Source organism: Eublepharis macularius, chromosome 8, assembly GCF_028583425.1.
Source record: "Eublepharis macularius isolate TG4126 chromosome 8, MPM_Emac_v1.0, whole genome shotgun sequence".
NCBI classification, from domain to species: Eukaryota; Metazoa; Chordata; class Lepidosauria; order Squamata; family Eublepharidae; genus Eublepharis; species Eublepharis macularius.
In genome coordinates this window covers 28,015,194-28,041,473 of record NC_072797.1, presented here as the reverse complement: position 1 = coordinate 28,041,473, position 26,280 = coordinate 28,015,194, and the positions used below count along the sequence as shown (strand labels likewise).

Here is a 26,280-nt window from a genome sequence, read left to right as displayed (position 1 = left end):
ATGCCCATCTTACATAGAGGAGGGAGAGATCCTGAAAAAAGAATGTTCAGTGGAGAAGTGCTGCTAGGAAGTAAAGCATTTTCTCCTGAAATGGGATTCATATAAACAGCAGGGACTTGCGTAAGAAGCAGACTTATACAGGCCTTTGGGTAAGTTCACTCTTCCTGCCTCTGATTTCATGAAAGATATTTCTGTTACCTAGGACTGCCAACTGAGAGCCAAGCTACAAGTGATGCCTTACACAGGTTGGACACTTGTCAGCTTACCTCAAGTTTTGATGGAAAATGTAGGCGTCCTGGTTTCACAGCTTGGCTCTCCATTACAGCTGCAAGACCAGGATGCCTACATTTCCCATCAAAACTTGAGGGAAGCTGACAAGTGTCCAACCTGTGTCAGGCGTCACTTGTAGCTTGGCTCTGAGAATGTAAGCCTGCAGGATGAAAGTGATGAAACAGGCTGGGGAGAGGGGGAGTCTTTTGGCACTCTAAATGGGGGAATAAGATCACCTGTTGCCACAGGATTGTGGACCAGAAAAGGATCAGGCTCTCATAGCAACTTTTAAATAACCAAATTATCCTCTTAAATGGCATTGGCAGATTTGGTTTAGACCCATGGCCATCATCATAACCTCCAGTTTGGTCCTCGGGTAGAGTTCATTTTAGGGTAGCCAACCTCCAGGCAAGGTCTGGAGATCTCTTGGTATTACAACGAACTTCTAAACCAGTTCACCAGAGGAAAATGGCTGCTTTGGAGGGCGGACTGTATAGCACTATACTCCACTAAGGTCCCTCCCATCCCCAAACTCCATCCTCCCCAGGCTCTACACCCAAATCTCCAGGAATTTCCCAATCTGGTGTTGACAAACTGAGTTCATTCACATCACTTGCTACACAAACCTATTTTTTAAACGGAGATGGTGGGGATTTTGCCTGGGATCCTAGAGCAGAAACTCTACCACCGATCCGCAGTCCCTCCCCTGAGAAAGACCAACTTACGTGATGCTACCTAGTGAGTTTGTGGCAGAGACGAGATTTAAACCATGGAATCAAAGATCCCAGTAAGCTTAGCACTGCGTCATACCAATTCCCAGGAACTGTTCTCTGTTCATATTATGCTGTTTCTATCAACCTTTAGAGCATTTCGGCAACCTATTGAAAAAGCAAAAAAGGAGGGATCTCTAAATGAACCGTTGATGAAGTAAGTCTATGATCATACTGGGGATTTTTGTCCTGGGCTGATGCCAGTTATAACAAAATTTGGGCTCTGCTAGTTGGAAAAGGTTGAGCAAAAAGGGTTTTAATTACTTAGCATGCTTTCTAAAGAGAATGGGATCTTAAAGTTAGTATAAACTGCATTATAATAGTGGGGTTTGGGGGAGGGGCTTTTGAAAAGGAAACAACTACAATGTGTGATCAGTCAACAGTGAGCAAACCAGTGCCAGGGGGAATATCTGCTTCTGTTTGTGTTGCAATCCTGTCAGTGTCAGCTTTATGATCTTTGAAAAATAAAGGCTACTATATATAGCCTATGTCTCGTCCGAGTGAATTTCTCCTGCCACAGTAAAAGCCCACCCCCCACTGCCACACACACACACAAGATCATCAGTCTTGATTCCTGTAGCATCTTTCAGCTGAATATACAAACCAAGCTTCATCTTACTTAAATCAATGTGATGCTGATGGTGATTGTTGTTAGTGAGGGTTATCCTTTATGTAGCTCAAGGCATCTTGCCACTTAAGCAAATCCCTGATGCCTCACTACTACCATTCCCCAGCCTCACTCCCCCTGCTACTACCCCAGCCCTTGCCCCACTCTCACTGATGTCAGTAGGGCTGTAAGTCTCCTGACAGGGGTGGAGGGCCCTTGCTTCTTGCTTCCTGCTCAGATCTCGGTAGTGGCAGAATTTTTTTTTTAATGGCCATCAAGCTGATGGCCAGATATCACATCTGGGGAAAACGAGGAGGTAATGTCATGCCTCTCTGGGAATTGCCCCAAAACTATGGTTTTACCACAGAGTTTCCAGCAATTCCTAGAAAGGTGTGACATCATTTCTATGTTTTTCATTGAAGTGACATCACGCCATTGCCAGTAGCCACCTCCCATGTCCCTGCGCCTCCTCTTCAGTCTCCCTCTGGTTGCTAGGCTGGGCCTAGTTTTGAGTCCCACACAGGCAATCAGGGAAACCAGTGGTTCTTGCCTCCTCTCCCCCAAGCCTCTCTAAAACCAGCCCTGAGAACTGTACACTCCTCTACTCTTGTAAGAGTAAGAAACCTCATGTGAAATTGGGAAGCCCTGCAGGTAGGGTTGCCAGCAGCCTGGAGGAAAACAAAAATCTCCTGTCCCTTTAACAGCGGCTTAATTGGATGTTTTTTACCAGGTGATGTTATTTACCTCCATGCTGTGAAAGGCTTCACCTGCGCATTTCCACACAAGTAGTCTCTACAAAAAGGGCAGAATATTTGTTTTTCTCCAGGCTGTTGCCAACCCAACCTCTACGGCATGCATGGCTTGCAGCACAGATTTCAAAGAGGCTTGGAAGAAAGAAGAACAACAGCTCCTCTGGATCCTGGGTGGGGCAGAGGTGGTGGCAAGTTAGATGCAAGGTCAGGGAGAGTGTTTGCCACCTTCCAGAATACACTGCTTGAGGTGATTACCTCCTCTTAAAGAGCTTGCTACTTGACTTCAGTCAGTAAGTGAACATTCGACAACCTGACTATACGCAGGCAGCTTTCAGTTTCAACAATAAAACCAACCCTCACGGAATGAGGAAATATAGCAATAAATACAGCAGCCTTAAATTTTTCTCTTTAAAAAATGATCACAATAAACCTGTTTTTAAACAATCCACTTTTAATAGCTGGAGCAAGTGGAACACACACACGCATAAACTTGAACCAAAGTTCTGGTAAATAAGGGATTAGCGTGGCATCTAAAATAAAGTGCGACTGGCACCAGGAAAGCAACCACGGGGTAAGGAAACACTCGGCCTGTTTCACCTCAGAAAATGATTGCTGACCGATACAGCAGGGCCAATTAAGCAACATCTGAAGACTATAAAGAATGCTAGACTGATGGTGTTCATTTGTGAGAGAGAACTCCTTTGAAAATTTAAGACTCCCTTTCACAGACTTTATGAAATTAAGGTAAAATTTGGAATATGCAGGCTGAATGAATATGAATGAATGAATATGAGTTTGGTTGTATTTAACTCCCATGTGAGCAAACATAGTGTTGTGGCCTAAAACTTACAAAAGGTTTTCTTTGTTGTAAGTGGTTTCACTGTAAACTAATAAAAGCATGTAAATAAATAATCAAACAAAACATATTTCTTGCTCCTCACAGCTCAGTCTATAAATCCAAATGTCAAAATATTCAGGATCTATCTCTCACAAAGTGAATTTAAAAGAAAACCTCTTGCACATATTTTATGCTGTGTATGTATTCAACATTATCTCACCCATTTCTATGGCAATGAATTTACTTAAAATATATTATTAGACGAAAACATAAAACAAACAGCATGCCAAAAACACATGACCTTTTCAGAAATATAGGTTTAATATCAGTAAATCAGAATTTTTGTTTGCCACAATAGATCAAATTTTCCCCCAATTTCTAATAATTGCTTTAATACCAAAAGCACTTAGTAACTGTGGGATCTCCCTGTAATACAGTTACATCTCAGAAGTAATGTTGCCAATCATTTTAATAAGGCCTGCTGCTTATCCAGTATTTATGGGAAGAAGACTTCTTAATCCAAAGGGTTATTTGAAACTCAGTGGGGGGAAAGTCGAACAGCATCCCAGGGTAAATTATATTTAACTGATATCCTGTCCATATTCTCTATATCAAATTTCCACCAGAAGAAAAAAATAAACAACTGTGATTCTTTATATTAACGGACTCTTCCAAATCACATGTGCAAACTCCTTTTCCTTTTATCAGTTTACTGAGCCAATGAAGAGCAAGATTCAGGTCCAGTAGCACCTTAAAGACCAACTGGATTTCCAGGGTATGAGTTTTTGAGAGTCAGAGCTCCCTTCACCGATGAAGAAAAAGTTATATTGCAGTTCTACTGAAGGCAAGTTGGATCTGGCAACAGCCTAGAGGGAAGAAACCCAGGAAGCATATGCAAGGCATCCTCACCTCTTCTGAGGAACAGCAGAACTCACATATAACAAACAAAATGAAAAAAAGACCTAATCAACATTTTAGGCCAGTGTGAAGGAATGGTCAGAGTGTCAGACCACAACATGGGAGAACTAGATTCCAGCCCTACTCTGCCAAGGAAGCATGCTGGGTGATCTAGTCACATACTCTCAACCTAACCTGCTTCATAGGTTTAGTGGAACTATGAAATGGAAGAAAGGAGAGCAATGTAAGCTCCCCATTTTGGGGCAAAGTGGTGTGTAAATGAAGTAAATAAATCAATAAAGCTTACTCATCTAAGAGCACAGTCTATGTTCTGCTTATGCTGCCTGGAGAGCTCCAAGACCTTCACAAAGTCCCAATACTAGTAAACCTTGAAAATATTCTGATTTGGAGTCTATACGCCAGCAGAATGCCACTGGTGCTGGTATAACAGCATCATTGAGCATGGATCAGCTTCTTCAATGAGCGGTTTGTATGGGGATGCCGTGAGCCCTCTGCATTGGATTGGTGTCTGTTGATGATGTTGTTGCCATAGTATGCTCTGTGCAATTGGTATATGATCTGTGGTTGTTGTGGGTTTTCCGGGCTGTATTGCCGTGGTCTTGGCATTGTAGTTCCTGACGTTTTGCCAGCAGCTGTGGCTGGCATCTTCAGAGGTGTAGCACCAAAAGACAGAGATCTCTCCGTGTCACAGTCTATGATCTGGTATATGATCTGTTTTAAAGATGTATCTTTTTTTCCTTTCCATTTCTTTTCTGGGAGTGTTAGGATACTAGCACTGTGCAGTTGTTAAAAGTTTTGAACTATGATCTGGGAAACCCAGGTTCAAATCCTCACTCTGTCAGGGAAGCTCTCTGGGTGACTTTGGGCCAGTCTCTCTCAACCTTTCCTACCTCACAGAGTTGTTATGGAGGTAAAAAGGACAGAAGAACCTTATAAGCTGCTTTGAATCCCCAGTGGTTAGTATAGTAGGGTAGAATTAGCAAAATAAACGAACTATTCAATGCTGTTTTCATACTGGCATTGGTGGGCTAACAGCAGAGAAAGGAAATAGGTTGGCTCTGTCCTTATTAATGCACTCCTAGCTTTTTTCAGGTTGAAAATAGGCAGCCAAGAATGATAACATATTACATTTGTGTAGGAGTATGCTCAGACGCATTTAACCCTAAAATAAATCATTACCCATTGCCTTTTCATTCACTATTTGGTGACATCATGATCTGCAAAGCCTGGCATAAACTTTGTGGTACTCTGAGTTTCTTCCAGGATGTTTTGTTGTAATGATAAGGAGCAACAGTGAATTTCTAAAGCAGACAATTCATGTTCTGGAGCAAAGAAAATTGGGTTTCTTTTCTGCAATTTCTTGCGCTAAGTATAAAACGTAACAGGTAGCCATGTCGCTCAGGTGTTTAACTAGCACAAACAATATTCTTTTCTATGTGTGATTCTAGAAACCTACTGGAATGGATTTCAAGAATGTGATGGCCTCTGGCTAATAAACTTTGTTGTTGTTGTTGTTGTTGTTGTTGTTGGAAACCTACAGACTCTTCATGTTTCTATACTCCCTGTTCTATGTCTAGATTTTTATGTTGATGCCCTTATATTAATGTCTCATCCAGGAAGTTTCTATTATTGTTGTTTTTTCTGATACTGGGTAACTCTTGAGGGGAAAGTGTCCTTTCAACAGTTTGAATCAAGGATTTCAACACCCCAACCCCATTTCCCTGTTTCACAAAATACGGTTGAATTCAGATTGCTCAAGCTTTGTTCTCAGTGTTTATTCAGTAACCATCAAGCAACTAAGCAACTCAGGAAGTAATACTTCTAAGCACTCTCTCCTCCAAGCCTCTCACTCTCTCAAAATCTTTGAAAGTAAATAGACGCTGGTTCCAATGGGCTAGACCCAGCAGTTCTCTTCTGCTAAACAAGGACTAAACAGTAAGACTGCTTCTGATGGAATCTGGGATATTTCTCCAATACAGGAGAGAACCAGTGGAGCAAACACCAATTATTTCCCCTCAACAGCACTAAAATATGTTTTTCCAAAGACCACTTTACAGATTACATATTAACATACGTAGTTGCCTTGCTCTATTGTCTCATGTAGTCTGCTACTTTCATCAGCAGTGATGTTTCAACGGTTGCAAAAATACGTTACTGGATATTGCATTATCCTTCTGCTAGAACAATCATTTGCAACTGGACTGTCTTATCCACACAGGAAAAACCCATCTGCAAATGATTGCTATGCCGCAATGACAGTGTAACATCCAAAAATGTTTAGACGCAGCCAAGGCAGGGATGTTTCTGATGCTGGATATACTTTAACTGGAAGTGACTAGAATATGCAAGGCACATACTCTATCACCAAACTATGACCCAGGTCACCACCAAGTCAGGAGCTGTGGCCCATCTCAGGTCCCTTTTGTTTGAATGCTGCTCAGTCAATGAGTGTCAAATATCATCAATTAGTCCATCTAACAAAGAATGCCCCATCTTTTAAATTACATCTCAGTATTAGCGCTGGAGTGAATGCCTTATGCTTCCTGGGCCCACCTGTGCACACGCATGTTGTAAAAGGAAGTATCTCCTAGCCAACATGATAACCTTAATCACATTTAAAAACTTGACTCCCTCCCTTTGCTTTATTTGTTCAGTTTTCTTAAATCACTTTTATAATATGATGCAAAAAATTAACATTTTGTAGTTGCCAGGTGTGTTTTATTTGTTCAATTTCATTTTAAAACTAGTTTTTTCACTGTTTCGGCTTTTTGCTGGTGTTCCAGGCGAAAAGCCAAGCAGAGATGTTCAGTCTCTTGAAATCATTCACGTACAATTATGTTTGCATTATACCGTAAGCATTAAATAACAGTTGATTACAACCGTTTATCAAGATGACAGTTAACTAACTTGGGTTTTGTCATTGGCATTAGTCTCTCTCTTTATTACACTTCTAGTACATCATTTCTCTAAATACATGACCATTATTAGACCAAAACTTGAACTAAGAAAGGTAACAGCAATGGCAGGAGGGGTCAAAAGTAGGCAACCAATCAGACGACTAATGACACACTCTACAGGTCTGATGCTAGAGGCAAATATTTCTTTTCATTTTTTCCCTATGGACTTTTCAATAAAGGATTGCTCCCTATTCAAATGAAGAAAGAGGGCCATTACTAATTCACGTTAAAATATGATAAAATAGCCATGTTCAACCAGTTTCAGGCTGGCTGTGAAGTGGTTAGTGCAAGGTTAATGGATTACTACCATCATCCCCAACGTGGTGCCCATGAGCACCATGGTGTTTGCCAATGCATTTCCTAGTGCCCACCTCCTTCTTCTCCAAAGCATCACTTCCTCAAAGGAAAGAGCCAATCCTGGATTCCTTTCACTTCATTGGGAGTAGGAGGAGCTTCGGAAGAGGCCAGGAGATATCATCAGAGAGCACACATTTGGAAACAGCTACCCACCTCCATCATAAAATGACATGTCTTGGAACGTCCCAACATTTGTGACCGGTCCCAGCTCACACAGCAGCCATTTTATGGTTGACTACATTCCACCGGTAGCCATTTGTGGTGGCACCCACTAGCTGTTCTCAAAATTCCAGAAGCGCCCACAGCCTCAATGAGGTCGGGGACTCTGTAGTGAGATTGAACAGGGTGTGGATATGGGAAAGTCCTACTTACACAGCCACTGAGCCATGATGCTAATATATTCTATTTTGTTGTTTTAAATATCTTCATCTCACTTTTCTTCAGAATCTGTGCTCAGAACAACTGACATATTGTATCTTAAAACATAACCAATGAAATGCAGTAAGAGCATTAAAAGTGAAAGGGACCAAAGCACAAACAAAAAAACATACGCTCCGAACTAAGCCAACCAACCAAAGGCAAAATGAAACTATTTTGAATGTTTGTTTATACAATTCTATTTTGGGTAACTTTCTAAATATTTGAAAATTAGAAAACTCCCTTGCTTGCTCTGCTAAGTTATTTCAAAATAAAGGAAAATCCTGAGCCTGAAAAGAAGCATACCTTATCATCCTATTAGAAGGCACCATTAATAATGTTTGGAGGATGGTCGAAATTGCCACATGGAGACAGGAAGTCTGTGAAGGACTTTACAGGTTAAAACAAGTGCCATGAATTGAGTATGGAAGAAAATGAGCAGTCGATGCAAAGATTAAAGAATCATATACCACCATGCAACTGGGCAAAACCAACAGCTGCCCGTATACACATTTCCACTATGGTAGCTAGCCCCCACCCAATGGAGTGGCCTGCCTGAGGAGGTCTGGAAAGCTCCCTCACTCCTGTCTTTCTGCAAAATATGTAAAACAAAATTATTCAGGAGGTCGTCCTTAGTCAGGTAATAGAGCTATGCTGTAAGAAATGTCTCAGAGGGATGCCTTGGTAAGGGACAGGAATTGTTGACTATTCTACTAGGTACTGTCTGCTGATGTAGATATGCTCCTACTGGGTAGATTCCATGTTGTTAAAGTTGTCACGTTTATTAGCTATGTTTTGTCTCAGAAATTTACACCTCTGCATTTGGGTTCATGCTTGTTTTCAAATTTCTGCAACCCATACCGTGTTGCATTTGTTCACTGACAGTGCATGCACTGTCTATATTGTAGATGTTCATCATATTGTATTTTGTTCACTGAATGTCCCAGTTGTTGATATTTTTGACTTGCACTGTGTAAAGCACCTTGGGTCTCAGTGAGAAAGTTGGACTATGAAACAAACAAAACAATGGCCTTGGACAAGTCGTTAGGTTGAGCTGATGCTCAACCGAAGCTGGCTGAGCATCAGCTTTGCATGTAGAAGATCCAAGGTTCAGTCCCTGGCATCTCCACATAGTAGTGTGAAAGACTTGTGTCTGAGACCATGGAGAGCCACCGCCAGTCAGAGTAGACAATACTGACCTTAACAGACTAATGGTCAACCATAGCAGAAGACAGCTTCATGTATGCATCCTCTCTATCAGACCTATACCGGTAGGTTTTCATGTCCATTCTGTTTATCTGATTCCTTTCTATCAACATATCAAGATCGCTATTCAGTGGCAGCATTCTGTGGCAACATCAATCCTAAGTTGAGTGAAGATTCAAAGGAGTTCTCTCAACGCTACTGCTTGGAGCTCCTTGGCAAAAGACTGGGATGGAAAGTTGGGAAATACTTTTTAAAAACGCTAAAATTCTAGGTCCAGTTTCACCATCACTGTTGAGGAAGGAAGGGCACTCTGAGAGATCATTAGCACCAGGAGTGGAAATAACGACAGAAAGTGTATGAGCACATCAGGAAAGCCCCTAGTCCTTTTTCCCATATCTTGTGAAGAGAAGATTAAATGTTCCACCTAAAAAAAAACCCCACACATATCATTCAGGAGAGATGGATGTTCCCTCTTTGCACAAGCTTCTGAAAGTCAGGAAGGAAAATACACTATCCACTCATACAACCTTGTTCTCTGATCCTTCACCATGCTTAAAACATACCTCAGATGCTTCCTTCTGTTATTCACAATTTTCTAGTCATCACCATGGTTCTCTGATCTTAGAAGGAGAAGCCCTAGGGAAATTTGCCAAGAGATGAGAGCTTGAAGCAACCACAGTCTAGGGAGGTGAGAACAGAGTCTGAAAAGGAGGCTTTCATTCTCCCCACTCAAGTACAAGCCTGAGGGATAAAACAATGTATACATTTGCTATGCAGCTCTGTGAAACCGAATGCAAGGCCTTTGGGTGTTTTGCAATACATATACTGTGGCTCTCCTGACTAATGAGGCTCCTCTAAAGAATTGATTTACCATGGTAACCATGGCACAGATGACAGGGTTCTCTGTTCCAGTGCACTTATCTGCTGCATGTACAATCACATGGTGAATTCAATTAAGCTGTTGTAATGGATGGTCCTAAAAAAATCTCTCAGTGTCCCATTAAAGGGGAGGAAATGAGCAAATCAGAATCCACTTATCCTCAGGTTGTTTGGATAGAAGGTCTTCCAATTATGAGAAAGGAAGGACAGAGCTTAAGGATCTGTCCAGGGTACTGATATAGGCTGTGTAGATGTGACATTGCCTGATTCTCTAAAGATGATTCCTTCCTCGCCTGGGCATTCCCTTTCAGTTTCAATTATGGCTAGCATCACACCTGCATTGCTAATGTAAAGCTGCCTTACACAGAGTCAGACCATTGGCCTATCAAGGTCAGTCTTGTCTACTCTAACAGGCAGCAGCTTTCCAGAGTCTTGGGGAGAAGTATTTCATATGCCTGATACTTTTAACTGGAGATGGTGGACCTTGGACCTTCTGCATGCTGAACCACTGAGCCATGGACACTAACCCACTGTTCACAACCATGATTAGAAGCCAATTGCTTAACCATGGTTTGCTGCCAAGGTTAGCAAACAAATGCCGGCTCAGTTGTTAACAGGACCCACAGTTAGCTGCAAAAACTGAAAAGGAGGGATGATTTATTTGTTTGGGGCTTTTACAGATCCTTGCAAGGTGTGCTGCGAGTTGCACAAAAATGAAAAATGAGTTTTCAAATGAAAAACTAATAAAAAAGCCAGACTCTATATTTATCAGTAGATTTGTACCATTTGCCATCTCTTGAGGGTAAGACCCCTAGCCCATAATCTTTTCGTGCAGCTGCAGGAACAGCTCGGTTCAATTCCATCCTGACAGTCAGCTTTCCCTGCATGCTTGGATCTCCCGTTGTTATTGTCATTCCAGTCATGTAGGGAGAAAACCACATCGTGGTCAAAAGCTGCTGTGAAGAGCTGAGAGAGAATTTTTGTCGACAAAAAAAAATTAATTCTAGGCATTTAAGAGACTCAAAAGTTTTGGCTCATGGCCTGATTCTGTGAGTCAAAGGTATGAGATAGCTGCTTGGACCAACCCACAATGAAATCAATGGGGTGGATATCGCCCTTGGTATTAGGGAGCAGTCACCCTCCTTCTTTCCCTTTTCAGCTCAGATATATTGTAAAAGGGACATTCCAGGCAAGACAAGGCTCATTAACTGGTCATGAACCAGGAAAGAGTGGCACAACCCTACAGTACTCAAGAGTAAGAAGTATACTATTAAGAGAAGAGCAAATTCCATTGGGGTAACTATGTGAGTCGGTTGCAGCTAAAACGAAAAAAGGAATCTTTTTTCACCTTAATGGCTAACCAGTTTGTTGACACAAAAGACTTTGAGAGCTAGAGCCCTTTTCTTCCGATGCATGAAGTGAAACCTTGGTCCTCCGATATATAGAAATGGGAGGGGGGGGGTTAAGAATGGCCAGGAAATACAGGAAGTTTAATCTGTGCTATTTCTACAAAAAAGCTAAAAATATATGAGAGAAGCAGAAGGATTGCACAAGATAAATCTGCTTCATCCGCTGTATACCTCATGGGAGCTATCCTAAGTAGATCTTCACAGAAGTAAATCTTATTTTATTCAATGAAACTGACTCCCAGAAAAGTATGCTTAGGACTGCAATTGATGTTACCTAAACTGCCATGACACAAAGTCTTTCTACTACACAAAGGCTGCGATCCTAAGAACACTGTTGTGGGAATAAACACCACTGAATAATACTGGACTTCCTTCTGAGCAAACCTGCTTAGGATTGCTCCCTAAAGCTACCATGATGTTCTCTTTTGGTGTTCTTGGCTTGTTTTCTGTATGTCTGAAAATACTGCGGTTATTTTTTTCTCTTCACCATCATACTAATCAAGGCTCCTTTTAGAATTTCTGCTATCATATTCTCTAGTCTAGCCTTCTTTTGGTGGCTATCCACTGAAACTGACCAATCCTAGAAAGTTCACCAACCCTGTTCATCAGAATCTGAAGAATTATTTCTCTTCTAAGTAGTAAGACTGCAATGACCATCACAGAAATAATGTTCATTTACTACTTAATAGTTAGAACAGCAATACAGGAGAAATGGGAACTTATAAAGGTAAACCTGACTGAGGAAAATAAGGAAAGCCAGCAATAGAAGAAACAAAAAATACTTTGCTAGCCAAGATCACTCCTCATTACGTTATAGAACAAGAATGGAAATTTTAGAAAGGGTTGATTCAGAACAGATACTCAGAGGAGCACTCAAATGTTGAGACTCCTGAAGTGGTACTGTCCAATGACTGGATAAATTAGACTTATTTGACAAGACAAAGGAGAGCTGGATGAGTCAAGATAGCTATAAAATCTGGGACATGAATATGAAACTGAATTTCACATTTCTCACACCAAATATATTACCCTCGAGTATCCTGCCTCGTGTCCAGGCTGTATTTAGATGATGGTTTCTGTTAAAGCAACAACAGCAACTTTCCTCGCTGCTGTGACCCCCCCTTAATTTGCAGCAATCTTGATCCAACATCGACTTCTGGAGAACTATACAAACACAAGTAAGTGCAAGGGGACGCTTCTCAGGCCTCCATTTCCCCAGTTCTTAAATTACAACCACTTCCAGTGCAATCCTATAGTGAGCTACTCCAGCCTAAGCCCATTGAAGTCAATGAACTTAGACTGGAGTAACTCTCCATAGGATTGCACTGTTCATCCAGTTCTACACACAAATCTGGAGTAGCGAAATCTACTGGATTACATCTCAGCAGTCTCTGGTATCGTCAGTTTCTGCTGCAAGGGAAATTTAGGTTTGTTTGCATGCATATTCTTTTCTGTTCTAAATAACTGATTAAAAACATTTGCACTGAAATATTTATAACTGAATGGATGAATGGATGGATCCAACCATCCTCTAAAAGTCCTTCCTCCAACTTAAATGGCTCTTCTCCCAAATTAAATAGCTCATCCTTCAACAGAAGCGCCCTTAAATTGGAGAAAAGCTTTTTAGATTGGAGGAAGGTTCCAAACTTGAACCAAAAGGAGGGAAGGGTGTAAATATTTTAATAAATGAATGAATAAATGAGTAAACTTTGCTCAGTGTAGTGGTAGGATAGGGGTAGGATCCACCCCAATATTAAATAGGGGAGGAGGAGTAATGTGTCACTCAGCATGTGCTGTATCTAATAAGTAACCATCTCAGTCACAGCAGAACAACCATCTACAGTGGAAGTTCTGGTTGGTTCTGGGGGTTGAGATCATGCCTTTCAAGCTACAGCACAAAGCAAAAGACAAACTTTTTTTTAAAAGCTTGCCTAGATGCCAAGGTGAGTGTTAAATAGTGGGTTCAGACACCACGTAGTTCAACAGCTTTTTATTCAGCAGGAACAACAACTGATTTTAGGCTGCAGCACACACATATATATCCACAACTTCAACCTCAAACCACTCCCCAATAACCCAACACCCAATAGAAACGCACAGAACAGGAACCCTTCATTTGCATCAACTATGTACATTATATTTACAGCTCAGTGATTGGTCTTTATCTTGCCATCCTGATTGGCTGCTATCCGCCATTAGCAGCCAATGATAGTGTAGGCTTCAGTTCCCTTGCTTAAGCTAGAGGCCGACCAACACATTACAGTGAGAACAAAATCTAAAGAATTACGTCCTTGCACAAGCTATGTGGCAAACAACTCTCAGAAAAGCCTTTCTCAGAATACAGCCTTTGAGAATATTGGTTCTCAAAAAAAGAAGAAAAAAGCTGGAAAGCCCGCATCTACTTCATCTCCAGAAGCTACTCTTACTCTCAGAAATCGTTCAGAACACAACACACCTGCTCAGCAGCAACAAGCAACGAGCACACTTCATAGAATGCACCACATAATCGGCGGAGTATTGCTGAACAGCTGGGTTGGGCATACATGCTGCATGGTGACACGTCTCCTTTCCCTCTGTAGCCCTCGCTATCACAGCGGCTTCACAACTATACCAAAAAACAGATTTCTTCCCCCCTCCAAAGAACTGCTACAATCCAGTTTGCTAACAAACAGCAGAAATGCGCGTTGTTTTTGCATAAGATCTAAACCTTTTGTTTTATGTAAACCCTAGTTAAGTATCTGCAGGCTCCAGGGCATAATATGGCATCCTTACAAAGGCGGCGGATCAGCATTCTTAGCAGAGTCTGCCAGAGTTTGGAATAGTCACGGTGCCACAAGAGGAAGTCAGGAGAATACAAATACAATTGTATTAATTTTTTTTTTAAATCCTCATTTTCTAATGTTATTTTCATTTTTCTGCAGCAATTTTTTTTTAGAAACTAAGCCAGTCTTGATATTCTGACAGAAGCGATTAGGGTAAAAGTTGATCCATCTCAGCACCTTACTGAGGATTTCAGTTTATGAGGAAACATCACTAAACTTGTCTGCTAGCTTTCTCAAAATGAAATTAAAACTTATTAAATTGCTATACAGTCTGTTCCATATTTACTACTCATATTCCACCACAAAGATGTTCCTTACTAATAAATTCCTAATTACGTCCCTCCTAAACCAGCAAACACTTCAGCCCTATCAAATAGCTCTAATAATTCAGAAATGGGAACATAGATCGTTTTAGAAAAATGAAGCAGTGCCCGACTAGCCAGCCAAAAAATGATTACTCGGGCCTCTGAGGGAAAGGATTATTTATGATAATCCATGCAATTCACATATTTGAGCTCCTTGTGAGGTTTTCACTCCCCACCCCCCTTAACTATATTTGAAATTGGGAGGAAATGAAGTCCTTCAAACACCAGCTCTGCTTTGTCCTTAAATATGTCCATCACACATCTGATTGTCACATAATTTTCACAATATTACAGCTCAATACCATTTATGAGGAAAGATGTTCGTATTGATCTGATCGCCAAAACCTCATGCTGGGAGGGTGCAATATGGAGTGACAGTGCTTCTACACCCATTGATTGTACTTGCACTTATGTGATTCTAGAAGAAATGAACCCCCTCCCCCTTTCATTTCCTCATTACTGTGTTTCAAATCTGAGGGCAGGCTCAGGAACTAATATCAAGAGACTCCAAAATCCGGCATAGTTACAGTCATGCTATCAACCCATCAATATTCCTTCCCTTTTCACACAATGCCAAATTATCTTATAAATAGCCTTGTGGCATCTAAAAGGCCTACACATTTATTGAGGCATTCCTAGGAAAGAGCCTAATTCATTATGGAACTCATTACCACAAGAGTTGTCAATGAATACTGGCCCGGATAGCTTTAATGAGGGATTAAGATAAATTCATAGAGAAATCCATCAATGGCTATTAGATATGATAGCCAAATGGAACCTCCACACTGAAAGGTAGGCATACTTTGCAATACCAGTTGCTAGGGAGAAACAACACTGGAAGGCTGTCCTTTTATGCTCTGTTTTGTGAAAATTCCAGAGGCATCTGCCCAGCCCAGCACTGGAAACAAAATGCTGATCGAGAGGGCCTTGTGCTCTTAATGAGACTTGCAAAGCTGAATACGAAACTCCTCTGGAACCATGGTTATTTGTCAGGCTGGACTGTAGTCACTGCATATTAGTTTTCATTTTGTCAGTCCAACAGTCTTAAACACACTATCGATATTTTGCCCAGAAATTCTGATATTGTGGGGAAACGGTGAAGGGCCAACAGCAAGACATGAAATTCAGGTAAACTGGGAAATTCTTGCCATAAAAACCCAGGATGGGCAAAAAAAAAAATCACATATATATGAATCTTGATGTCTTTGTGCTGCTTCACTCTTGATCAGAAAATTAAATTCCTAACTGTCCACTGCTTGGCTCCACAGCCAACACCATAATCTGTGGAGAGAGAGGTATTTGTTTGAACACACACAGAAAGGTGAGCCCAGCACCTATAGCCAATTTGCCTTCTGGCAAACATGCATCTCCCCTACCAAGACAGTGAGTTTTCCCCCACACATTCGTATCAGCTGAATAACTCTCCATGCGCCTATCTAAACAGCACCATCAAAGAAGCAGGTTTATTTAGTTCACATATGCAAAAAAGCCCCAAACCAAATCTGTTTTGACATCAAGATCTTTGCAGATAGCATCATCCACCTTAATAAAAATGTTGTAAATCCGCTAATTTGAAATTCCTTTTACTTTCAACATCAGGCATTGAGAACACATTCAGTTTAAAGTATTTCGCTCAGGCAGGTGTTCGAGCAGAAGAGAAAACCAGACAGGTCTCTTCCAACTGTTAATCTGGCCCTAAAGACCCCCAAGTTTGTCTGAGTTCAGATCTTTGAACAAAATGGGTTTCCAGTGAATGGATACTTCCTAAGTCTGAGTCGCTCAAGCTTTTTGTCAAAGTGTGCCTCATCAGACTTAGGAACAATCTAGTCACTGAAAATCCATTTTATTTTTCAAAGATGGAGACCTTAAGTCAGGCTAAAGTGAGGTTCTTCAGAGTTTCTCTTTGGAAGGCCATACCCTGTATCTAAAGAGCAGAAAAACAAAAGTTTCTCATTTGTACATCCCATTCACCTTGCCCTCCTGCCTAACCTCCTGGCCACTTGGTCTCTGGGATGTGGCAATGTCGTACCAAGTGTATGCATATTGTGCACACACATTCTTAGAGAAGCTGTACACAATGGAATCATTATCCTGCCATTGCTAAGGGAGAAGAATTTCAATGCCTACTATGGGCAGGTGTTTCTTATTGTGGTTTAACAGCTGGCAGATTTTTTTTAAAGCTTAAATAGCTTTTCAAACTTTAAATGGCACCCCAACTCAGTATTTGAAAGCACTCACATCCTCACCTCATGGACAATCTAGCCTTAATTATAACACAGTGGAACAGGGTCTTTCCTCAAGTCTCTTATACCAACACAGCATATTTGGAGAGCTTTAGAGAACATCTGCATGGCAACATAAAAGACAAGCAATTCATAAGGTGCACATGTACAGACAACTCTTCTACTAAAAAAGGTAAAGATAGTCCCCTGTGCAAGCACCGAGTCATTACTGATCCATGGGAGATGTCGTATCACGCCCTTTTCTTGGCAGATTTTGTTATGAGGTGGTTTGCCATTGCCTTCCCCAGTCATCTACACTTCACCCCCAGGAAACTGGGTACTCGTTTTACCGACCTCGGAAGGATGGAAGGCTGAGTCAACCTTGAGTCAGCTACCTGAACCCAGCTTCCACCAGGATCGAACTCCGGTCATGAGCAAAGCTTGGGCTACAGTACTGCTGCTTACCACTCTGCGTATGCACTACCACTTCTATATACCAGACAGGACACCTGGAAGAACAGTAACTCAAGATTCAAGAGGTAAAAAATGGACGTTTTAGCCTAGAGGTCCAGTAGTGCCTTAATACAGTTGTTCAAAAGGCAACTCACCCACACATTCCCTCTTACACACTAGGATTACAATACCAGGACTAGAAGGCAGGGGTGTTGGTTAGTATTCAGAATCAAAAACACCCTTTGAAACAGAGTAGCTTGACCCTAAATCTGGATGTTTATATTTACACACACACAAAAACTACTTGTAGTGTGTTTATCATCATTCAAAGTGACCACCAAAGCTATGAAACGTGCTGTCCATCTTCTAGAGAACATACACCCATACCTGCAACAGCAATATATTAAATCATCTCCCAGTATAGCAGGAAAATGGACTCATTTGGCCATTTCTTAATTTAATCCATTGTTGCATCTTTTAAACATCTCTCTTCTGTGTACTCCCCATACAGAAGGGGCTTACCTTTCACATACTCTCTGCCCTCCTCTCTATGAAGACAATCCCATGAGGAAGGATACAGTCAGCAACACCTGCCTTCTTACAGGCCACTACAATTTCACAACAAAAACAGCTACAGATTTCATTACTGGGGGCACAGGTTCTCATAAGTTTCTTTCCACTGTGCAAAACACTCCCAATCTTTTGTAGAGAGGAGAAAACCAAAGAGTGGAAACTAAATGTTCCCTGTTCATTGCATTGTTGAACTCATGATACGGTCCTAGAAAAGCCATAGCCTCAACCGCCCCCCCCCCCCCACAACATCTGTAAAATGGATGCAATCCATCTGACATACCTAACGAAAATCATTACCAAAAATGAATGCCAATAGTTCTGAACTGAACAGTCAAAAAGTTCTATATCAGTCTTGAATATCACTCCCATTGTACTACGTGAGCCATTGTCCTGCATAAGGCCTTAACTGGATACACAACAAGACTCCCATTATGTACAAGGACCAAGATTTCAGTTTGTCACAGTCATCTTTAATGATTAACATACTTTTTTTAAAAAAACAAATAAACAGAGTCACTAGGCGCCATCTGGCCATTAGGAATTTTGCAAGAGTTTTCACGATAAATCACATATCACAGAAAAGGTCATCAAGTTGCAGCTTTAAGGTATCGATTGCTAATATAGAGCATCTTAAAATTGCTGATGAGAAAGCAAATGCATTAAGTTCTCTACTTATGAAATAGAATTCTAAATGCAATTTTAATTCATTTCTTGCTTGAAGCTTAAGGCCTTAAGCCCGGAGGTTAAAGTTCCCAAACGCCAAGCAAAATCCAAAAGCTTTTTTTGAAATCTAGTTTCTTTTCCACTTGCTAAACATTTGTAAACATAACAACTGCATCCTTTATTGTGGATACATGCACAAGTCTGCATACCTATGGACAAACTAAGCCATAATCCGCAAGCATGCTAAAACCCATTGATTTCAATGGGCTTGTGTGTTCAACTCTGGATTGTGTCCAAAGAAGAAAAAAAAAACCAAACATTTTTGCTTTCCTGTGTTCAGATTGTAAGGGTGGCATAGGAAACAGTACTGAAAAACAAAATATGTTGTGGATACCAGGAATATTTATTTTGAACACCCAATGCCCTATGCGTTTGAAGTTCTCACTTTTCTTCAGGCACAATTTCTGTATAATCGAACACATTCATCCACAGATTACACCTGCTTGCAGACACTGAGAAACCTTACCCATCCAAAAGCCACAACTATGAACTAAAACATAATGTTACAAGACCTCTTCTATTTGGGAATATAACACCATGATCAAAAACAGATGTATTGTAAAACATATATTCATCTTGTTCACTCACAGCTAAATTGATATACTGGGAACATATTCCCATCTATGTATTCATATTACCTCTGTTCACACTACAGTGCATGTGTATACATCCTATATGTACATGTGTACAGCCATTTGTAAAAAAAAAAAAAGGAAACACATATATACTTTTAAAATAAAACCAGGGACTGGTACCTGGATAAATAAATGTGGGGTTTAAATCACACATTCAGATGAATACATATATTACATAAGAAAGATTCAATGCACACAAGGAAAAATAAAATGCTCGATGTAAACTGATTGTAGGTGCATTTACAATAATGTGGGAACAGGGCTAGTGTTTTTTAAAATAATAATAAATCAACAATGACAGTGTGCTTATATACGGGCAATACTGCTCTTCTGGAAAGATTAGTGCCACATGCAGAGCAAGGGACAATGAATATAATACATTAGTTTGGAAGAAATTTGTATCTCACATCCCAATTTAAGTTTCTTGGAAGCTCCAGTCCCACTTGAATGAGTGGGCCAGATCAAGATCTAACGATGTCGGAGTGGCGTGATGGCTGAAGAAAGAGGACTTGAAATGGGGTCAAATCCCCACATAGCTACAAACTGTAACAGTCAAAGACTGTAGATGCCAGCCCATTAGGGAACTATATAAGCAGAATGATAGCTTTATTATTTAGGATCAAAAAGTAACCAAAGTAGCAAGCTAGCTTTCGATTTACCCAGAATTCTTCATCAACATACGGTATTGGTTCAGGTGGGCAGCCATGTTGGTCTGTAGTAGAAGAGCAAGATTCGGGTCCAGTAACACCTTAGAGACCAACTAGATTTCCAGGGTGTGAACTTCGAGAGAGTAAAAGCTCCCTTCCTCAGAGTGGAAAAAGGCAGGAGTCTTTAAAATTCAGGCAAAGGGTGGGAGGGATATTGTAAATTAGACTGTCAGGAAGCTAGCTATAAGACATGTTGCAACTAGGCTGATAGAACATAGGTGAAAAGTGGTAAAATTAGCATCTGAAATGAGAAACAAACTAGGAGCCGAACCACACGATACAAATTACACATGAATGACACGAAAACGCACTTACACGTGTTCCAACACTGTTCTCAACTACACACGCCAGGAATGCAGGACCTCCATTGAACCCGTGTTCACGGTGGCACGGGTTTTCACCGCGTTCCTCCAAGACGCAGGAAGAATATCCCATCATGCATCTGCACTCTGCGTATAGACGTGAGCGCCATCTACCCGCAGCTCTGAGAGCACAGTGGAGTGAGCTGCAGATAGGAAGCAGAAGATCCAGGGGAAAAGGACACTCTGCATTGTCGACTTACTGGTTGCGACTGCGAACATGTGCCGTCGCAGCCACACTGGAGCATAATATTAAGAATCCAAGCCTGGACCAGGACACGTGCTCATCGAGAGAATGCTGGACACAGGCATTTTGGGTAAGACAGGACTCCTGACACTCGCTCAGTCTCGTGTAATTCGTATCATGTGGTTCGGCTCTAGATCTCCAGGGTGTGAGCTTTCGAGAGTCAAAACTCCCTTTGTCAGACACACAGAGTAGGTAAGTGCAGCCCTAAGCAGCGCTGTCCTTCTAAATTCACCAACTTCAGTGGGGAATTAGAGCCCCTTCCATCCTTGTACCACAATCCTGATCAGGACCCGTCCCCTTGGCTTTGTAAATTTCATTCCTAAATGGTGGAGACATCCACATGGAGGACTTGGGGACACTGTCACATCTCGTTTGGCTCTAGGTGTCATTGCTACACCTTCAGGAATGGGTGGGAAGTAAGGCTCAAACATTCACACAACTAAGATCAGGCTGTCTTTCACCAGTACAGCTTAGCCATTACTTAGCCCTGTCTGGTCCAGTTGAAAGCATCCTTAATGGTTAGTAACATGAAAAACTGATGGATCACAGGCTGATAACATTGCTTTTGATCAAACGACAAACCTATATACTAAGCTCAACAAAGCAGGAACAGGAAATTCCTACTACCAGGAGACTTTTCCAATGCATCAATGGTGTAACACAGCACAAGGGTATAAGTATGTACAGGGGTCTACCAGCAGATAAACACAGGTCAACCTGCAGCATGGGGACACAGGACCAATGAAACAAGACATCATTCAAGAGCACATGATCAGTCTCCCAAGAGCTTGTTGTTTTGTTACTGAAATGCAGCTACATAACACTGGGAATCTCATCAGCATAGAGATTGGTGCTTAACTCTTTCCCTTCAAGCCTTTCATCCCTCAAACAAAAACTTATTTCCCCAGCTGCATTTATACCCATATATTTAGGTATAGTGTCCTTGTGTATTTACCCTGCAGCTACAGCAGGAAATTATTTTTCTAGGGTCTGCCGGCATCTCACTTTCGTAAGATTTATGGGTTGAATCCACACAGTTTTTCCTTTGGTGAAAAAGGTAGGTTCCCCTGTGAACACCCAAAAAGGCTTTGCTGAGGACCATAGGACCTGCATGAACAAAAACCATATAAAAGGTGGGCTGTGGTAAGGAGGAAAATTGCATGAAACTGAGTGGAAAAGCTATCTGGATCCAACCCTGTAATATTCCCCTTTTCCATGTAGATCTAAAATGTAGAGATGAGTGTGAGAGAGAGATAGAAAAAATTATACATCCTTCTCCCTCTCTCTCTCTCCCCCACCACACACACACACATTATTTTACACATACAAAGCCACTACAAATTGTTGACACTATCAAAAGAGATGCTTTCATTCCAAAATGAAGCACTTATTCCTGACATTCAGTTTAATTCTAGCTACATTATTTGCTTTTAAAACAACAAAGCAAAAAATGCAATGTAATATATGCAACATAAAACTGATTTTAACTTTGAAATCCCTTTCACCTTATGGCCAAGAAGTTTTGATAATTAATCATGTAGGTAATGCAGTGAAATCAAATTAAATAGCTATCGTAAGAAATAAATTAAAAAATGGCAGTGATATATTCCAACTCATGCAGCCCACCCAACTTCAAGAAAGAGTGAATGATTTAAAATTATGTGCCAGATGTCACCGATTCAATGTTTGGTTGTTACTAAAAAAGGTCGTTATGTGCATCATAAACTTTATGGATATTTTTTTCTTTCAGTTGTCTGTTAAGGCAGCAAGAGGCAAACAGGGTTGTGTTTATGTAACGCAATTTTGTTTCTACATTGTGTTGAACTGAAGACTGAATTTTCATGGCTGTAGCGCTACAAACATCAGTCACTGTTACCTCGAGGCTTATGGAAACACTTTTCTTCCAGTCAGAGTCCTGAGGCTATTGTTTCTCCCTACTCTAAGGACTCTGCATATCAAAAGTTAAAACAAGAACAAGTAAAGGCAACTCAGAGCAGGACTCTTGCTCAGTAAGCCCGGGATGACTAATCCCCACCCGACAGAACACCTGTCCAAGGCCCATCTTTCTTCTGAAAGGATCACTGGCTGATACTCTCTCCAGTGGGAGGGCATAACATTCCCAACTTTGTGGTATGGCATCACCAGAGGGTCAAAAGAAACCAAGCAAGGTTCATTTATAGTCATACCTTTTGGCTCCTCCAATATAGGTGAAGGTGAAAGTGGAATCCGCGTATCTGAAATCTAAAACAACACACAAAGAAAGAACTGTATTGCTATTCAGGGAGATTGTTTGTTTGACACAGCTGATGTATTACCCTGCCACCCCCACCCCCACCCCGCATCTGCCATTAATATGGGAAGAGAAATTAATCTGAACCAGGGAAAAATTAATATTCTAGCAGGACCCCTCTACACACACACACACACACACACACACACACAGCCCACCTCTTCTTGCAACAAGTGCCTGGGTGCTATGGCAACGGAAGGAATTTCCATTGTCAGTGAAGGCAACAGGCAGCAACAAGCCAGGCTGCTAAAGGGACGTCAAACATTGTAAGTAATGATCAGAGAAAAGCAACTAACAGAGGCTTTGAACTGAGGAAGGAAGGAAAAATTAATTGCAGGAGTCTAGTCCTGGGCATGTGAGGATAATATCCGTGCAAAGGAGCCCAGCAAGCGCCCCTCCCCACACTCAGACACACACAACACAGAAATGGACAGATCTAAGCATTTCCAGGCTGAGAGCTTTGCTTCGCTCTGCTGATCGCAAGAAAAACAAAGGGGGGGGGGAAGAATCTTGTCGATCCGAGAAGGGCTGCGCTGGGGGACGCTGACACAAATGCGATGTAATTTCGGACAGCCTCCAGTATCACTTGGGTGCCCGGTGGCGTGTCTAGGATGTGTCGTGTGTGTGTGCGTGCGCTCAAAATGGGGGAAGCATCCATTAGACAGGCTTTCATAAAACACATAGCCTAACCACCATTGTCTGAAGGGGATCCAGAGGAGAGCAGCCCCCCTCCAGCCCAAACTGGGCAAACAGCACACGTCGGAAAGCCGATCCGGGGAGGGGGTGTCGGAAGAGCACGGCTGAGCAACTCACCTGCAAACAGGCAGCCCTTCTCCGCCTTGCACTTTTGAACCACAATGTCAATATCCTTCTGAATCCGCTCTTGCCTTGAACACATCCCCATGAACTAGATCCCGGGGGGAGGCCAAAAAATCGAGCAGCCGCCGGCTTGCCACCCCCGCCGCCCCCCTCCCTGGCCGACTTCCTTCTCTTCCAGTGTTAAGAGGCAGCGGGAAGATGGAAGCCTCGCCGGGCGGGCAAGGGAAAGCGCTCCCGGGCTCCTTCGTCCCCGAGCAATCCCAGGCGGCGGCGGCGGAGGGAAGGGCAAGGTCGCCGCTGCATGCCCAGATGTGCTCGCCCCGATGTGGCCGGCCGCGGGCTTGACAATCGCGCGCCCAGGCGGGGGCTCGAGGGGACGGCGCAGCCCGCCGGCTCAGAAGCGGAGCATTCCCGTCCCGGCTTCCCTCCGCCCCCGCCGGGCTGGAGAGAGGAGGAGGAGGAAGAAGAGGGACGGCGGCCCCCGAGCAGAGCAGAGCGGCGGCGGCGGCGGCTCCAGGCAGCCAGCGAGCGAACGAGGCTCGGCCACGCAGCCCCAACCACACACGCGCACACGGCGGCAGCGGCGGCTCCCCGAGAGGCCGGCACTTCTGCAGCGACGCCGAGCCGCAAACCCCTCCCCTCGCCTCGCCTCCCCTCCCCGCCGCCGCCGCGCCCGGCCCAGACACGCCGCCCGCCGCACGGACTGTTGCTCCCCCGCTGCCCACCAGAGGAGCCGCCCGCCTGGGGACACCTTGCGGAGGCGGCCGCGACACGGAGCTCCGCCTCTTCGCTCTCCGCCTCTCCCTCTCCCCTTCGCCAGTCCGGTCCTAGCTCAAGAGCCCCCCCTCCCAGGCAAGCAGGGGGTCCAATAGGCGCAGGGTTGCCAACTCCGGCTTAGGAAAGTCCTGGAGATTTGGCGGCGCTGCCTGCGGAGCGTGGGAAGGAGAGGGAGCTTGGTAGGGATATGATGCCATATGGCTCACTCTCCAAAGCAGCCGGGATATGATGCCATATGGCCCACTCTCCAAAGCAGCCCTTTTCTCCAGGGAAACTGAGCTTTGGGGTTTGGAGATCAGTTAGAATTCCAGGAGAACTCCAGGCCCCTCCAGGAGGTTGACAACCCTCTTCGCTAGTTAGGCAGCCCATGTGCTCCCAGCACAGGGAAAGGCACTTTGCTGTGGGAACTGACCCTTCACATATAAAGTTGCGCACCCATATGCTCCCAGCACAGAGCAAGGTGCTTTGCTGTGGGAATGGGCCCTTCACATGTAATGTTGCACACCCATGCACCCTTGGCACAGAGAAAGGTGTGTGAATCAGCTAATCTATGGCCCTCTAACTGTTAACAGGGAAGACTCATATGATAAAACAACCTTGGAGCAAGCTGAGTCAAGTGGCCCCTGCAACACAGACAGTGAAGAACAGAGTTTTGGCAATGATGACAAAAGACTCCAGGCCAAGCCAAACTGACCTAGTACCCTTTTCAGCAGGGTGTGGGAGGGGTATTGAGTTTGATTAGCTTGTGGCTGCCAACCAGAACCACAGCCCACCAGGATCTTTCCCAGGAAGCTGAAAGGCCTGTCCACTCTGACTGTTATTGTGGAAAGTGTTCCAAGCATTGCCACCATCCCATCTGTTTCCCTTCAGTTTCACCACCAGCCAAGGAAGCCCCGCATCAAGTAGGAGGCATTAAGAGGTGCGTGTGTGGGCTTTACTTCAGGGGCAATCTTAGTGATTCAGGAACCCTGGGCAAAAGCCCAGGAAGAAGCCCCAAAATCACAGCCACCCACTGCCAACCCCCCCCCCCCCTTGATGGGGCCAAGCAAGGAGTGGTCCTCCCCCTGGATGAGGTGGTTGGGAGCCACAGCTGCCAATGGAAGTTAGGTGTTCAAGCCCCAGATGGAGCAGTGGGAAGGAGCCAGCTGGTTTTTTATCTTTCCCTCCCTTTGGAGGGACAGGGCCACGGGCAGTTGGACACACCCAAGTGCAGGGCCTGGGGCAGCTGTCCCTGTTGCCCATTGGCTAAGACCGCCCCTGCCTTTCTTGAAGGTGGTTACACATGTATGTAGGACATTTGATTACTATTCAGTTGATGAACAGCTGCTGAATGTGTGGGCCAGTTCTACTGGGAAGGGTTGCAGTGGAGGTAAAATATGAAAGTTTGGTCTGTGTGAGAAAGTAACTGCATTGATTTGCAGGCGACTATTGATGAACTTGCAGCAATTTGTGTGTACATGTAACTTATTTGGAGAGGCTAGAAAGAGCAAAAAAACCCAATTAAATTATACATTCTAGTTAGGGTTGCCAGCTCCAAGTTGGGAAATTCCTGGAGATCTGGGGGGTAAAACCTGGAGAAACCTGGAGAAAGTGGAGTTTGGGGGAGGGAAAGAACCTTGACATGGCATAATTCCATAGAGTCCACCCCCCAAAGGAGCCATTTTCTCCTGTGAACTGATCTCTGAGGCCTGGAGACCAGTTGTAATTCCGGGGGATCTCCAGCCACTACCTGGAGGCTGGCAACCCTAATTCTAGTCCATGTGTGTTTTACCCTGTAAAATGAAAAAGAACACTTAGATTTGTATGAAAATTCCCCCCCAAAATCACTAGAGTCAGTTCACCAGTTACACAAATATTATCCCATCAGGGTGTCATCATCATGGTATTGTTACCAATTATGACTTTCTG

The 26,280-nt window shown here is 43.0% G+C and overlaps 1 protein-coding gene across 1 annotated transcript in view; it reads right to left on the bottom strand.

Annotated features, from left to right (window-relative positions):
* Positions 1 to 23,894, bottom strand: part of PARP8 (poly(ADP-ribose) polymerase family member 8) — a 184,000-nt gene extending 160,106 nt beyond the window's left edge. Inside the window, exons 1-2 of the mRNA XM_054986734.1 lie at positions 23,590 to 23,894; positions 22,673 to 22,727 (exon numbers count right to left, since the gene is read on the bottom strand). Coding sequence (XP_054842709.1) covers positions 22,673 to 22,727; positions 23,590 to 23,680 — 146 coding nt within the window. The 5' untranslated portion in view covers positions 23,681 to 23,894. The remainder of the gene's footprint in view (positions 1 to 22,672; positions 22,728 to 23,589) is intronic.
* Between the last annotated feature and the right edge of the window lie 2,386 nt (positions 23,895 to 26,280).